Here is a 17,154-nt window from a genome sequence, read left to right as displayed (position 1 = left end):
TGCACTTTAAAAACAAAAATCGAGTTGCCAAAAAATGCGTTGATTGTCGAGTTGGTATTGACTAGGTCAAGGAATCTACTGAGGCAATAGAATGGAATAAAATTATTGACAGGAAAGGTTAATTTCGTGGTTTTCCGCGAAAATGTTTAAATTTCGCGGCTAACATCAAATTTCGCGGATTTCGCGGCTTCCGCGAAATCGCGAATTTCCACCACCCCTACTTATTTTGTATCTTCTCTGCTTCCCAATTGGTGGTCCAATCAGCCAGTGTCTTGTATCCCGCTTCTTTGTCAGCCAAAGCGTCATCATCATCAACGTGTTCGAGAAGGGCTTCTTCTTTTTTACGCTTGTTGCTCGCTGCTGGCGTCTATTTCCTAACGGGACTTTTCGCTAGATACAGGCCAATAAGCCGGGCAAGCGAGCTTAGAATTGCAGTTCAGGTGGGAAGTACGTGTTCTTTTCTGAGACAACATTGTTAGTAGTAGATGGAAGGAAACACCCGGACATGAGATTTCGGGTGATAAGATTTAGAATTGGTAACATGGGACGATCATTCAGTCATGTTCGCTTTGTGTGCGGTCAGTATCAAACAATGTTTATCTAGATATTTCTTGATCAATGCCAAAAAATCCAACATTTGATGAAAAATCGATTGATAGTTTATTAATGTTTGAGCTGTTATCGGCGTTTTTTTTAACCCAATTATCCAAATATTATGTGAGAGATTTGGACATCTTATGTTTTTTTTGGCATGGTCAAGCGAAGTCCTTCGTCCACTTCGCGGTTAAATCAGAAAAATTATCCACTGTTAGTTTTGACGCTATTTATGAAAATCACGCATAAAATTTTATCACTAGAATATTGGATTTGGCACCCAAGTACAATTTCTATCCCGAAGGGTATTGAAAGCTTTGATATTGATCTCTATCATTGGCTCTCTGAAGAACCGTTTGTTTTTTGGACATACATGCTGCATCATGTTGCTTTTCTTCAGCCCGTCTCGGCTCATCACCGATGCCGGCCGGTCTCGGCTCGACTCTGCTGCTGCTGCCGGTATCTGCTCAGCATTGTTGCTTTGTCGGGTCTGGAGGGTGGACTGCTGCTGTACTGGCTAGGTTTCAGCTGATGATGGTGGCTTCGATGGTGTCGAGCCGAAAAAGCGGTCGGTGCAGACTTCATTCCCTGCTAAAAGGTGTGATCGATGATGCGGTTGCTTCGCTTGTCCCGGTCAAAATGAAAGGAAAAAATCGCGTTGCGCTATTTTATGGCTTCTCGGCAGACCCAGCGGCGCTCATTCGCTGGTGTCTGCACCAATCAGAACGTGGTAATGGAATGATGCAAGAATTATGCGGTACCCTTATTTATAGGTTCCCTTGATCTCGATGTTTTTCATTGAAAACAGTTTCATGCCTATTGAAACAAGTTTTTCGGGTCTTATCAAGCATGGACATGAAAGGCATACTTGAAATCTGTCGATTGAGGGGCTCACCGCAGAAATTCGTCCATTGAGACGAACGCTATTAACGTTTAAAATCTTTCAACACAGCGTAACGCGGTCGATTTGAATATTTTGGAATGACACCCGGTATAGTAAAGAGAGACGTAAGTCCTACGTCAAAATGCGCGAGCAAAAAACACGTCCATACGTGTTGCTGTCTCGAACTGGTATGAATCGAGGAACTAAACTCGCGTGAGCCATGATTTTATCATTATATCAGAACTCTAGCCGAAGCTCCGCCCCTTTGATGAATAAGACCATTGACAATCGTTTGCTCACTGCTAGTCGTGGGTAATTAAAGTGACAAAACATTTCAAAATTATTATTTTCTAAATAATAACTAATGAATAAAAGAGTTCACTATCAAAATAATTATATATGGGACATTCGAAGTATTTTCAATGCCATTATTGCCAAAAAAAGATGAACTATAGCATAGGAAATCCGCCGAAGCTCCGCCTTTTCGATGAATAATACCATTATAAATCAGCTGATGGCTACACCTTTACATTGATCAATAAAGCGAATGATTTCTTCATTACAGCATTGCAACTTAAGCCGATGTTCCACCTCTTTGATGAATACATCGCAAAACATTTGTTGGTTCTACCTTTACGTTGACCAACCAAGCAAAAATGATTTGTCACATATATAGTTCATTAACAACATGGTCCACTGCGAGAATCCCCATATATTGGGCAACAGACAGCACATTCACACCATCTTGGGTTACCAAAGATGACTAACGCCTAAAAATGATTGCCAGGGGTGCGATAATTGCAAATATTACACTAATTTTACATTTTTTGAAAATTTTAATTACATTTTTCAACATTTCATTTTTAAACTAAGATTCCAAAATGGGATCATGTGATGATTTCTAGCACAAAAATTTGACATGTTATGCTGCACATTGAATTATACGTTTAAGCACCCCTTGCAATGTCTCTTCACAACATTGCTTGTCTTTTGTGATACCGCGACGCTACTGCTACAGACATCGATTCATAATGTTTTAAACAATCATAAACTCCCAGTTGAACCGCTCAAGAGGAAACTCTTCAAATTAGCTAGAGTGGTAATAGTGGTAATAGAGTATATTTGCTGAAACACAAAATCACGTTAACCAAGAATATTCAAAAGCTTTATACCAACGTTTGAAAGTTACACAAAATTCAGTAGCTATTTACCTATTCACATCAACAAATAAATCAAATTTTAAATTGAAATATTTAGACTCAAAACAGTGACAGGAATGTCTGCAGGAATACCAAACGCTTAACCGCTGCTGCCATCGGCCGAGAAAACTTGATCAGTAGTGTTGTCGTCGACACTCTATCGTCACACACCGCCGTGCCGCACTTACTGTTGGCTTCTCGACAATGCCGGGCTGAAAATGCCGATGATGCTGACCTGAGAATGCTGACGATTCTGCCTTGCTCTTAAAAAGGCTTAGGTTTGCGAATGCGTGGCTGAGACGATGATGCAACCGTTCAAAAATTCCGACGATGCGATGCTGTTATTGCTTTGCCTGTTTCGGTCAGATTGAGAGGAAAAATTCGCGCTGCGCTATTTTATGCCTTCTTAGCAGACCTAGCGTGAGCTCATTCGTTGACGTCTGCACCAATCAGAACGTGGTAATGGAATGATGCAAGAATGATGCGGTACCCATATTATAGGTTTTCGTGAATTCAATGCTTTGCTTTGAAAACAGTTTAGGCCTATTGAAACAAGTTTTCGGATATTATCAAGCATTAATATGAAAGGCATACTTGAAAGCTGTCGATTGAGGGGTTAACTGCAGAAATCTGTTCACTAGGGTAAAAGCTATTAACGTTTGAAATCTTTCAACACAGCGTAACGCGGCCGATTTAGAAATTTTGAAATGACACCCGGTATAGTAAAGAGAGACGTAAGTCCTACGTCAAAAAACCAACATTAGATAATAAACCGATTGATAGCTTTCCATTTTGATATTTTTTCTCTAGATTGGTAACGAAACGTGTAATAATGCTTATGAATAATGCTGAGCAAAATATGTATTTTCACATGCATGGTCAAGCCAAGTCCTACGTCCACTTCCGGTTATGTCACAGACATTACCCACTGTTAGTTTTTCAGCAGTAAGCACGCATGTTACCAAAAAGAAGCAACGAAATTGGTGCTGTATTTCTTTGTTTGGAAAACGGGACAGTTCCCCTAAATTAGCACATTTTGCACAGGTCTGAAAATTTTATAAATAGATTTTTTAAACTTCAAATACTATCATTAATAAAAAATATATAAATGACCTTCATTTGCTAGAGTAAATAAGGGCTTAATAGTTAGAAACAAAGTATTTAATTATTAGTTTTATTTCCAGAGGTTTTGAATAAACAAATTGCTAATAATTCTACAAAGCATGGAAGTAGTCGTTTCCAATATCAATACCTATAATCAAACTCCATAGATGCAAAAGTAAGAAGTTAAATGTAAATACGTTACGTTTATACAAGTCCTACGTCTACTCGCGGTTATGTTGAAAACATTACCCATTGCTCGTTTTTATTAGCTGGGAAGTTCAATATCAAAATCTTCAAAATCGGTTGAGTTATTAGCCCATCCAGTTTTCCGCGAGCGGTAATGGCCAGCTTGCCTGCGGGTTAGTCTCTGTTTTGATATTTCTGGAGGTCAACTGCACCCACCGCTCCGAGCGTTCTGACCAATGTGGCATATAAAAAGGTGCCGATTAAGTAAATTCAACCCTTCTTATATACCACATTGATCAAAATGCTCGAACGTTGGGTGGAATTGACTTCCACAAACGTTAAATCAGAGACTAACCCGTAGGCAAGCTGGCCATTACCGCTCGCGGAAAACTGGATATTTCCTGACTACTTTTCGTGACGGTCTCAAATTTGAATCTGCAGAATGACCCTCCTATCTCCCCGAAGGACGCAATCCTATGTCAAAAGCCAATGACTAAATGTTCCCTAAATAGGAACTAATGGCTCAATATTTTCACTTGAGAGTTAAAGAAAACACGTCCGTATTGGATGTAGTTTGAAGAACTAATGAAAAGTTTTATTATTCCGTTTACTACCTCTAAACATGGTTACTAGGATAAACGGTTACTACCAAATAAGGGATATCGTGGGTTACAACTTTTTCATCTGTTCATAACATTTTCGGTAAGACCACTGAGCGGTTGATGATGAATTAAATCAGTTTGTTCATAATCTCGGCTCGTGCCCGATACACTGCCGAACAGAAATAAACTGCTTCGAATCAGCAAGAAATCTTATCAGATGCTGAAATCTTTCTCCTTCAATACGTGCCTGTTCGTTTTATGTCTCGCGTTGCATAGTAAAACACATCATCTGAATTAGATTTATTTCAATTTCATTAACAGGTTCGCAACTGGCAGTCACAGAAGCAAACCGGTATCAGAGAGATTACAAATCATACCATCCGATCCATTCAAAATCGACCGGCCCGGCTCAATCCTTAGTCAGAATAATGACGACAGAGATCCCCTTCGTATACGGCGTGGAGTTAAAATCACCTCCACCGACAACGACATCCAGCCCGCTCACGCAGTATGAGCGTTTCTTGAAGATGAAATACATGATCGAGCAGCTAATGCCTCACCATAATTTTTCCTACGGCCCAACTCAGCTCCCACCCAACATGGCGGATCTGTCATCCCTGTTTCCCAATGCCGGCAACTACACAACATCCGTGCTGACAATCCACAGCAATTCGAGCATCGCCGTGAATTTGCCATCTTTCGTAAGCGATTGGGCCGGGGAAACTACCGTTGGGAAAACGGCGTCCAGCGTGGGAGATAATTCCAGTGCGACGGCAGCCGGTAGCCGTTTTAGTGACGATTTGACATTTCAGTACTATTTGATTATCCCGCTGTATGTGGTTGTTTTTTTGATATCGGTGGTAAGCAATTCGCTGGTGATCCTGACGCTGATGAATAAAAGGATGCGGTCGGTGACAAATATGTACCTGCTGAATTTGGTAAGTAATGTTTTGCGTATCACTGAGAAAAAATCATCAGTGAACGCCATAAGATTTGCTTATAAAATAAGGACAGAAGAAACAATTGTGATACTCATAGGGCGTCTTATGATTTGCTGTTTTTATTTGTACACTGAGTACAAAATATCGCATGATTTTCAAAAGATTAGCTCATGAACTAACTTGTTTTAGGTTTTCTTGATTTCATAGGAATCTAATGAATTCCTAAGTAGCCATTAGCACTATATTACGCCTAACCGCGATATAGGGCCAATATAAATCTATTAAAAAAAACTAACAGTGGGTAATGTCTGTGACATAACCGGAAGTGGACGTAGGACTTGGCTTGACCATGCATGTAAAAATACATATTTTGCTCAGCATTATTCATAAGCATTATTACAAGTTTCGTTACAAATCTAGAGAAAAAATATCAAAATGGAAAGCTATCAATCGGTTTTTGACGTAGGACTACGTCTGTGTTTTCTATATTGGGGTACACTTTACGATTGCGAAAATCGGGAACCGTCACGAAAATATGATAGACTTTGAAATTTAATATCTCAGCCGTTTCTCGATGGATTTTAAATTTTTCTGGACCATTCGATCAAGGATGAGTCTCTTCTTTGTATTAATATGAAAACACTGATATTTAACTATTTATTGTCGATAATTGATAAAAAGTTTAAAAATATGCAAACCAACCAATCACGTACATGCATCACTAGCACAGACATCAAAAATCAATCACTCGCGGGTTTGGATCTAATCCTCAGTTTGAACAAGATTTTACGCAGAGCAGACGCATCAAAGCGATCTCAGCGGAGAAAACACAGCATTACGGAGACGCTAATAACATTTTCAAAGAAAATCCATCGCATTGGTGGTGGTGCTCGATGTGTTGCTGCAGATCATTCAACCCCAACGAACCAGAATTTCATATGAAGAAAGGGTTGACTATAAAAATAGCACTGTGGCGATCCCGCACCGCCAGTGCCGATGCTGAAAATTGATTACAAATTGTGATGTCAGTTAGTTGAAAGGAACATTGGGAAAAGAAAATTGGTTCTTCTAAGGACCAACATTTTATAAAAAGAAAGAGTTAATTGCGAAAATGGACTGTTTCGGTGGCATCGGGTTTGGCGTGGTAGCTTGGTTGCTGTTAGTGATCCCATCCATTAAAATTTTCTACATCATCTCCCTCCGACGCGCTATCAAATTCGCTATTTACGATTGAGTTTTAAACTTTGAAGAAAGTTTATTTTGGATCAACTTTCTTTTGTATAAAATCCATGAAGACGCCACCTTTGTGAAAACTATCTACCTACAGCAACTACCCATTAGTGAACGTCGCTTGGACAGACAGATGTCAAGAGATAATGTTTGGTAATATGAAGAAACTTCATCTTGAGTCAAATTTCTGTTGTCATGCCTCGCAACAACACGCATCTTAGATAAACAACATCTCATAACCAAATTCAGAATCTTTCGAGAAAGTTTCATTGGATTCTTAGAATTTGTCATTCTCCGAACGGTCCGTTGTCTGTGGAAACCCGATCGAAATAGCTCGCGCGCGCGGAAAAGCGGCTTTCTTATATCTAATGAAGTAATTCCATTAGCCCCGCCCCTTCATAGTAGTAGTAGTAAAATTCTTCTTTATTGTTTCATTTTCTGTTCTACAATCTCATATGCTCGGTTGAACTTGGCCTGACCTTTAGGCTCTGAGGTGCCGTGCCCTAATTTACTGGAGAGCCTGATCCAAACTTCGCTGGCCCATTCCACGGATGGCTTTAAACTTTTTTGACGTCACTTATTGAAGCATCGGTCGGAGGTGATTTCAGACAGATGCTGTCCCGGATGTCTCGTGGGAACGTTGATAATTCCTGAGAGAAGGCTGATGGGTCGATAACTTTTTCCGGATGGGATGATTGCCGATTCCAGGACGATGTTATTGCAGTCGATCTGCATTGAGACTCCCAGGCCCAGCTGCTCGACAGGTTCTGCCTTGATGATTGTCAACCTGCCGCCCGAAAATGTTGCTGGCCGTTTGTGAATGGGCCGGCTGATTTTAGCTCTACACTTGTCATCGTTCCTGAAAATAAGCTTCTGGGAGGCAATAGCCACGGATCTCCCACCTTCGAGGTCCTTTGAAGCCGAACTGGCCTGCAGGTTAGCGTTCAATCGCTGCGGAACGGCTTCGCTGGAATTTTGGTCTCACTTCCGTTCCTTCCCCAGGTCGCACCTCCATGTCGGAGCCTTGACAGGTAGCAGTGCTTTCAGTCCGCACTTTCGCTTCTGCAGAGTCTTTGGCAGCAAAAGTCGGCGAATATGTTGTTCGGCGGGCATTGCCTTTCTTCTGGCAGCGAAGATTGCCGCTCTTCCTTTTTCGGCGAGCCGTCGGTAGCGCCATCGCGGTAACGGCGCATTTTTACACCATACCGAGTTCTCGATGGTCCGGGACGCCAAGCGACACGCGAAATAAACAGCGAAAGAACGAGAAAAAACACTTAGAAAAAATGCGCGAGCAAAAAACACGTCCGTACGTGTTGCTGTCTCGAACTCTGACGAGCTGACCCGCTCTATCATTAATCGTTATGAGTGCACATTATATTTACACCATATCAGCTCACAAAGGGGCGGGGCTTACGGGTTTAATTTATTAAATACAAGAAAGCGCTGTTCGGCGCGCGCGAGCCTCATTCCAGTTCGAGACAGCAACACGTACGGACGTGTTTTTTGCTCGCGCATTTTTTCGAAGTGTTTTTTCTCGTTCTTTCGCTGTTTACGTTTTCGCTTGTCGCGTTGGCATTATTTTCTCCCGGACCCGTCATGGGAGACTCGGTGGCCGATTCGGTCGCTGGAAAAGTGCCTAAGCGCACTGCTCTTTGGAGGCGCGGGTAACCCTCCAAGCAGCTTTTGCAGAGCAACGTGTTCTCGTTGATGACGCCGGCAATCCGCCGAAAAGAGGAAGAAGCAGCAATCGCAGCTGCCGCAGGTGCAAACCGGAGCGGAAGGAGAAGTGCCCGCCCGTGTTTGTGAAGGGCGATCCGCCGGATTTACGACCAAAATTCGCCAGCTGATCGCTAAGGGGCTGAAATGTACTTTTCGGCTCTGCAGCGAGGGCGTGAAAGTGATGCCGGCCAACAGGGACCATCATCAATCCGTTGTGGAGTTCCTCGAGGTCCACAAGTATGAGTACTACACTCATGACCACCCCGGCACAAAGCCGCTCAAGGCCTTGCTGCGAGGACTTCACGACATGAAGGAGGAAGAGCTCCAAGCAGAGCTTGAAAGTTGCGGACTGGAAGCCAGTAGCCGTCCACAAGATCGCTCGTCACGACAAGGCGAGGGAAATATCGCGACCAGCTTTACCTGATCCATCTGGAGCACGGTTCCACTACCTGGAAGCGACCTGAAGCTGGTTGGCGTTATAAATTACACCGTCGTTGACTGGGGAGCGATATCGGCCAGTGCACCGCGATGTCACGCAATGCACCAACTGCTTCAATTTCGGGCACGGCACCAGGAACTGCCGCATGAAGCCGCGCTGCAACAAGTGTGGCGAACCCCATCCGACGGACGAGTGCGACAAAATGGAGGTGGCTGGATCCCAAGTGCGCCAACTGTGGCGACAAACATCGGGCCACCACAAAGGGCTGCCCAAAGCGAGCTGAGTTCCTGGAAATCCGGAAGAAGGCTTCCACCAGGACCATTCCGAAGAAGAACCGTGTTCCTGTAATCAACGAGGTGAACTTTCCAGCTATCCCGGCTCCCCGTCGTGTGATTCCAATACCCCACCGCTACAGCCGCATTGCGACTGGCAGCGGCAGCTGCATCGGTCCAAGCTCCAGCATCGTCGGCACCATCCACCAGCGAATGGCCCCCGCTTCTCCCTCCTGGGTTCCGTCGGCAGTCGGAGAACGAAGCCGTCCCACTGGAAGAATCTGCCCCGCTGTACACCCGGAGCAACTGGATGCCGATCTTCGCGCAGCTCGCCACTCGACTGCGCGGCTGCAAAACCCGATTCGACCAGGTCTTTAAACTTGGCATGTTCATCATTGAAATGGCTGCTAGGGTAGGCCTGGTCAACTGAAACGTTTGTTCGCTCAAGAGCAAAACAATCGAGCTGAAGGATTTCCTTTAGGAGAAGGAAATAGACGTGGCGTTCATCACCGAAACGCACCTAAAACCGGAGGTGAACATCAACATCCCGGACTTCCGCATCGTGCGACTCTGACCGGCCGACCAGGGAGGTGGTGTGGCCATCGCTCTTCGCTACAACATCAACTGTCGTCTGCTTCCAAGCTTCCAGCTCAGTGTCATCGAGGCCATCGGTGTCGAAATCACCACTTCGGTCGGCACAATCGCGCTCATCGCGGCGTACTGTCCAACGCAAGCCAAAGCCGGCGATGGATCATCGGCTGCCCTTCGGAGGGACATCGTCAAGCTGACGCGGAGGGGCGGAGGCAAGGCCAGTATATCATTGCCGGCGACTTGAATGCCAAACATCAAGCCTGGGGCAACAGTCGCGGCAATCGAAACGGCACCATCTGGAGCAACGACATGGGGGAAGGCCACTACACGATCCTGAGCCCGGATTCCCCCACTCGGCTGAGTCGGTCCGGTGCCCACGCAACGCTCGACCTCTACGTAACAAACCTGAGTGACCACGTCTCGCAGCCGGTTGTATACCAGGAGCTCAGTTCGGATCACTATCCGGTGGTGGTGGAACTGGGCCTCGGTCAATCGGCACCAGCAGTTACGGCGGAACTACCACCGAGTGAACTGGCAGCGTTTCCAGCAGTGCGTCGATAACACCGTCGACTACGAGGTGCGTCCGGAGACGCCGGAAAGTATCGACCGCCAGCTGTGCGCTATCGAGGAGGCGATCACGGCGGCCCGAGAGCAACACGTACCGACGGCTCGGCAGGTAAGCAACTCCTTAAACATCGATACACTCACTGAAGATTTGATTCGATTGCGGAATGTCACCGCAGGCAGTTTCAGCGTACTGGACCGCTCTGAGCTTAAGGCACGCTGCAATCGAATCACAAAAATTATCAAGGCCAGAATGGTGGACCTCAAAATAACGACTTCTCGAATAAGATCCGCACTCTCCCAGATTATGCTAAGCCGTTCTGGAAATGACCAACATTCTAAAATCCAAGCCTCGGCCCATTCCACCTTTGATCCCACTAGACAATAATGGCTCTAAGGATCGCTTGATAACTCCTGCAGAGAAGGTCGCTGAAATAGGTCGTCACTTCGTCAGCTCACACAATCTTGGGCAGAACATCGTCAGTCCACACGAAGCAGCCGTCAACGAGCATGCTAACAACATCCATTTGATTCCCAACGACTTCTCGGAGGAGTTGAGATCTCAGCTGATGAATTGACGGCCCATATCAAATCGTTGAAAAACATGAAGGCCCCAGGCTTCGACAACATTCTGAATCTCGAGCTCAAACACATCCGTTCTTCGAGCACCTTTCGTTGATATTTAATCAGTATCTCCGACTGAGTTACTTCCCATTGTCAGCGAAAGTCATCCCCATTCGGGAGCCTGGGAAGGATCTTTCATTTCCTAAAAGCTATCTTCCTATCAGCCTTCTCTCAGGTTTATCCAAGCTATTCGAAAAGCTATTCATCACCGGTTAGTTGAGTCTGCTGAAAATCTCAACATCTTGCTCGAGGAACAGTTTGGTTTCCGACGCGGTCGGTCAACTGTACACCAACTGACCTGAGTTACCAACGTCCCCAGACGGAACAAGTTTGTCTCGAAAACATCCGCCATGGCCTTACTCGATGTCGAGAAGGCATTTGACAATGTATGGCATGATGGCCTGGTGTACAAACCACAACGCTACAATCTTCCCAGCTACCTGGTGAAAATCATCAACAATTACTTGTCGCAAGGACATTCCGGGTCTCAACCAGCGGAGTGAGTTCCAATGCGCATGACATCGTCGCAGGCATTCCTCAGAGTAGCTTTTAATCTGTTCACCTCAGACATGCCAGAACCTCCAGAAGGCGGCATTCTGTCTCTGTTCGCAGATGACACATTTATCGTCTACAACGGTAGAGTGCTCAGAGCGCTAGTGGCAAAACTCCAACGAGGCCTGGATGCCCTGACAGAGTACCTCACCAGCTGGAAGATCTGTATCAACGCGGCGAAGACCCAGGTCATCATTTTCCCCCACTCCAAATCCCCTAAACTTGTTCCGCCTGGGGACTGTAAAATCATCCTCAATGGCACGACTGTGGAATGGGCCAATGAGGCCGGCTACCTTGGCTTGACCCTTATTTTCAGGCAACAGGTTGACAAAACGGTGACAAAGTGTAACGTCTTGTTGAAACTACTGTACCCTTTGATCAACCGCCGGTCGTCATTGTCCCTGAAAAATAAGCAAATCATCCTCCCTGTGATCGAATATGGCATGCCGGTCTGGGAGAGCTGCGCTAAAACCCACCACCTCAAACTTCAACGGGTCCAAAACAAATTCCTGAGGATGATCCTCAACACCCTCCCAGGATAAGAACACCCGAGGTCCACCGTGGCCGGGATAAAAACCTTACATGAACGCTTTGGTGAGTGTAAAGAAAGTTTTGGGTCCATTGCTTGTATTCGGATCAGGCTCCAATTAGGGCGCTAGTTCCAATCAAATTTTAATGTAAATATTAGTGTACATAGTAGTTATGTTATAAAATTTTAAAACACACTTGCGCCTCCTAAAGGCCGTCATGATATATCATATTAACACTTAAATAACAATGTAAACATAAAAAATTTAAAATTGAAGTTGGAGGCCAAGCCGGCCGAACACTGTACATGTAAAAAAAGAATTGTAGAACAAAAAAATGATTAAATAAAGAAGAATTTTACTACTACTACTACTGCGCGCGAGCTATTTTGATCGGAATTGCACAGAAGGCGGTCCGACATTCGATGCAGCGAAGCGGACACAGCAGCACGAAGTGGGTGGCAGTATGGCAATGCTGCAAATTTACACAAGCGATTGATGCAGTTAGTGATTGGAATGGGAATTGGGAAAATAAAATTGGTTCTTCAGGACCAACATTTTACAAAAAGGAAGAGTTAATTGCGAAAATGGACTGTTTCTGGTGGCATTGGGTTTGGCGTGGTAGCTTGGTTGCTGTTAGTGATCCCATCCATTAAAATTCACTACATCATCTCCCTCCGACGCGCTATCAAATTCGCTATTTACGATTGATCTCATAACCAAATACAGAATCTTGCGAGAAAATTTCACAGGATTCTAAGAATTTGTCATTCTCCGAACGGTCCGGTGTCTGCGGAATCCCGATCGAAATGGCTCGCGCGCGCCGTTAAAGCAGCTTTCTTATATCTAATGAAGTAATTTTATTAGCCCCGCCCCTTCATTATTCGTTATGAGTGCACATTATATTTACACCATACCAGCTCACAAAGGGGCGGGGCTTACGGGTTAAATTTATTAAATACAAAAAAGCTGCTGTTCGGCGCGCGCCAGCCATTTTGATCGGAATTGCGCAGAAGGCGGTCCAACATTCAATGCAGCGAAGCGGACACAGCAGCACGAAGTGGGTGGCAGTCTGGCAATGCTGCAAATTTACACAAGCGATTGGATGCAGTTAGTGATTGGAATGGGAATTGGGAGAAGAAAATTGGTTCTTCTCAGGACCAACATTTTACGAAAAGGAAGAGTTAATTGCGAAAATGGACTGTTTCGGTGGCATTGGGTTTGGCGTGGTAGCTTGGTTGCTGTTAGTGATCCCATCCATTAAAATTCACTACATCATCTCCTCCGACGCGCTATCAAATTCGGGCTATTTACGATTGATCTCATAACCAAATACAGAATCTTGCGAGAAAATTTCACAGGATTCTTAGAATTTGTCATTCTCCGAACGGTCTGTTAGTTGCGGAATCCCGATCGATAGTTGCGCGCCGAAAAAGCAGCTTTCTTATATCTAATGAAGTAATTCCGTTAGCCCCGCCCCTTCATTATTCGTTATGAGTGCACATTACATTGACACCCATATTAGATCACAAAGAGGCGGGGCTTACGGGTTTAATTTATTAAATACAAGAAAGCTGTTGTTCGGCGCGCGCGAGCTATATTGATCGGGATTCCACAAAGAGCGGTTCGACATTTAATGCAGCGAAGCGGACACAGCAGCACGAAGGCGTGGGGTGGCAGTGGCAATGCGGAAAATTTATTCCTAAATTTTGGAGGCTGGAGCGAAAAATCATCAGGTGGCGGTCGGACAGTTTCAACGCAAGGTGCCGGCAAGCGTTTGGATGCAATTAGTTATTAGAAAGTCGCATTGGGAAATGAAAAATGGTTCTTCTCAGGACTAATATTTTATGATAAGAAAGAGGTTATTGCGAAATGAATTGTTTCGGTGGGATCGGGTTTGGCGGTAGCTTGGTTGCTGTTAGTGATTCCATCCATTCAAATTTACTGCATCATCTCCTCCGATGCACTATCAAATTTGCTATTTGCGATTGAGTTTTTGCACTTTGAAGAAAGTTCATATCGGATTGTCGGATCAACCTTTTGAATAAAGGCCTTTGGAGGACATCATCCTCAAAAATTGTCGAAATAAAGGAGAAATAAGCAGTGGCGTGAAACCAAACGGAAATATATTTATTTGCAACGTTTGATTTTCGCCCGCGACAAGCGTACGTGGGTAAAAGTAAGGATTGTGATGTCCCTGACTGAAAGCCAGTCGAGTGGCTTTAGCGGCCGATGAGTCATGTTAATTCCACGGTTAGAGACTCAAAGTCCATCCAACTGGGAAACAACTAATCGACTTCTTGATTGAGTTGGCCTCGAGCAGTTTGCTCAATGTTAATAAAACGAGACAAATTATTATGGCAAATACCATCATTTTCGAATAGCTACGTAGTCCTACGTCACCTTTGCGTACAACCCGATTGGGCTGTACCTTTGAGTTTTTTTGATAGAATTTTTAAACATCAAATACTATCATCAATAAGAAATCTATAAATGCCCTACATTTGCTTGAGTAAATAAGGGCCTAATAGTTAGAAACAAAGCAATTCTAATTATGTATTTAATTATTAGTTTTATTTCCAGAAGTTTTGAATAAGCAAATTGCTAATAATTCTACACAGCATGGAAGTTGTCGTTTCCAATATCAATACCTATAATCAAACTTCATAAATACAAAATTTAGAAGTTTTTTTTTTGTGTCTTTATTAAAGAGACTTTCAGATATTTAGAAGTTAAATGTAAATACGTTACGTTCATACAAGTCCTACGTCTACTCACGGTTATGTTAAAAACATTACCCATTGATCTTTTTTTTGACCACCCTATTCTGAAAACGACCACCCTAAGACCGAAACAAAAAATACGGGTCTAATTATTTTCGGTAGAGAACATTCATACAATTTTTGAGTAAAACAGGAGAACTTTTTTTTCGACTCTATTCTTTTTTCATGAAATCGCTGAATAACAAACCGCAAAATTTGATATTATTATGTTATTTGTTTGTTATTCGCCTTTTCCCGGGCCGGTATAGAAAACACAGACGTAGTCATAAATAAAAAATATCTGAAACGTATTTAATATTCGTTACAACCCAACTTGATGCTTAATAACATTTCCTTCTTTTACAGGCCATATCGGATCTTCTACTTGATGTATTTTGCATGCCGTTCACACTGGCCGGGCAGGTTCTGCAGACGTTCATTTTCGGCAGGATCATGTGCAAAGTTATACTGTACCTTCAAGGTAACAAATAGTATTTTCGTTCAATTTTTCACACAACAAATTACAGTACACATTCAATACATCTCACCTAGGTACCAGTTGATTTATTCTGGGGTATGAAAGAAAAGTAGGGTAAATTATGTATTTTGGACATCTGAATATCCCTTGTCATAAGACGAGTTTGTACAATCTCATTTAATTTCACCACTTAATTGTACCTTGACAGATACGTATTTCGACCTCAACAGTAAGGTCGTCTTCAGTGTCTCGTACTTGACTCGACTTCTAAATGGGATTGTATAAACTCGTCTTATGACAAGTGAAGACATTCCACTAAAAAGCTCAAAATAATTTTCTTAACATCTGAATATATTTTGGACTTTTGGCTATATTTTGCGTGTTTTTCTACTTAGCCTTCTTTTAATAAATAGGAGTCATCACTGGCGGATCTAATCTGGGGCACGATGGGGTACGTGACCCACCAAATCGAATATTTTCCTAGAAATTTATTTATATACGCCAAAACTGCCAATACTTAAGAAAACTGATTTTCGCCAAATTTTATACTAATCATGTGTCTATTTTGGCCCATTCATAATCAGATTTCGAACCATATTTATGTAACAAAATAAACAAAATACATAAACCAAAAAGACCGAAATATATTCAGATGTCAAAAATACCGTCGTTACCTTAGGTCCTGCTTTGCGGGGTTTCAAAGAACGAAAACGCAATAAATTGACCATTGGCACGAAAGTAATGAACAAAATACAATTTTTTATTTGCACGAGAAAGGCACCATCACCGCTAGGTGAATTATTCAGGGTTTTTCGCTTTCTTCTTACGACGAGAATGACTATTTTCAGCCATGATCCCATTAGACAGCAATGGCTCTAAGGACCGCTTGATAACTCCTGCAGTGAAGGTTTCTGAAATAGGTCGTCACTTCACACAATCTTGGACAGAACATCGTCAGTCCACACTAAGCAGTCGTCAACGAGCATGCTAACAACATTCATTTGATTCCCAACGACTTCTCGGAGGATTTGGAGATCTTAGCTGGCGAATTGACGGCCTATATCAAACCATCGAAGAACATGAAGGCTCCAGGCTTCGACAGCATCCTGAATCTCGAGCTCAAACACATGAGTGCTCCGTTCTTTGAGCACGTTCTTATATCGAGTCGCATTATTTCTTATATTGTTCGTAATTATTGGTTTTCCAGGCGGCTTATTTGGCCTGCGCAAACCTCCTGTCTCGCCGGAGGGCCATCGTGTCAGGGCTGTTTAGCGTCCCACCTAACACCAGGACTTGGGCTTGTGCGCTTTGAGCAGCACACGGTCGCTTTGGCGGAGCCTACTGGCGGATACATGCAGCTTTTTATAGAGGTTTAACAGGGCCCACTGTCAAACCCCACCACATCCTTGGCAGGCGCCACAACTCGCAGATGGCCTGGGGAGGGATCGTCAAGCCCTTGGACATAGTCCCTGCTGCCCCCAGAGGCAGGAGGCAACGATTCGCATATTTATTATTCGGCTAATACTTAATTAGTTCTAGCGATCGATGTTCATCATTTGGAGAATCATCGATGGTCGATTTTTTTCCCATCTGCTTTCGCACACACGCTGCTCCCTTCCTCTATACGAGCAGCATCGAGACCGATATGCCAATAAAATTGAATTTGAACTGATCACGGTCGTACAGCTTCTGTCAAATAAGTAATTTATATCTAATGTCTTAGCTAGGCATTGATTAATTTTGAAAATTTGATAACCTAACTGCTATGTCCAGGCACACTAATATTTACAATTATAATTTGATAACCTAAATTGGCACTAGCGCACTAATGGTCGCCTGGTCCGATTGTAAGCAACGGACCCTTATCCTTTCTTTACACTCACCAAA

The 17,154-nt window shown here is 43.6% G+C and overlaps 1 protein-coding gene across 1 annotated transcript in view; it reads left to right on the top strand.

Annotated features, from left to right (window-relative positions):
- LOC134207353 (uncharacterized) overlaps positions 1-17,154 on the top strand; it is a 249,529-nt gene that overhangs the window by 99,668 nt on the left and 132,707 nt on the right. The window contains exons 2-3 of the mRNA XM_062683072.1: positions 4,890-5,506; positions 15,156-15,270. Of these exons, the coding sequence (XP_062539056.1) occupies positions 4,997-5,506; positions 15,156-15,270 (625 nt within the window). The 5' untranslated portion in view covers positions 4,890-4,996. The remainder of the gene's footprint in view (positions 1-4,889; positions 5,507-15,155; positions 15,271-17,154) is intronic.

The sequence above is a fragment of the Armigeres subalbatus genome, chromosome 1 (genome assembly GCF_024139115.2).
Source record: "Armigeres subalbatus isolate Guangzhou_Male chromosome 1, GZ_Asu_2, whole genome shotgun sequence".
NCBI classification, from domain to species: domain Eukaryota; kingdom Metazoa; phylum Arthropoda; class Insecta; order Diptera; family Culicidae; genus Armigeres; species Armigeres subalbatus.
Note: the sequence above shows the minus strand (reverse complement) of the source record. Positions and strands in the feature narration are given on the sequence as shown.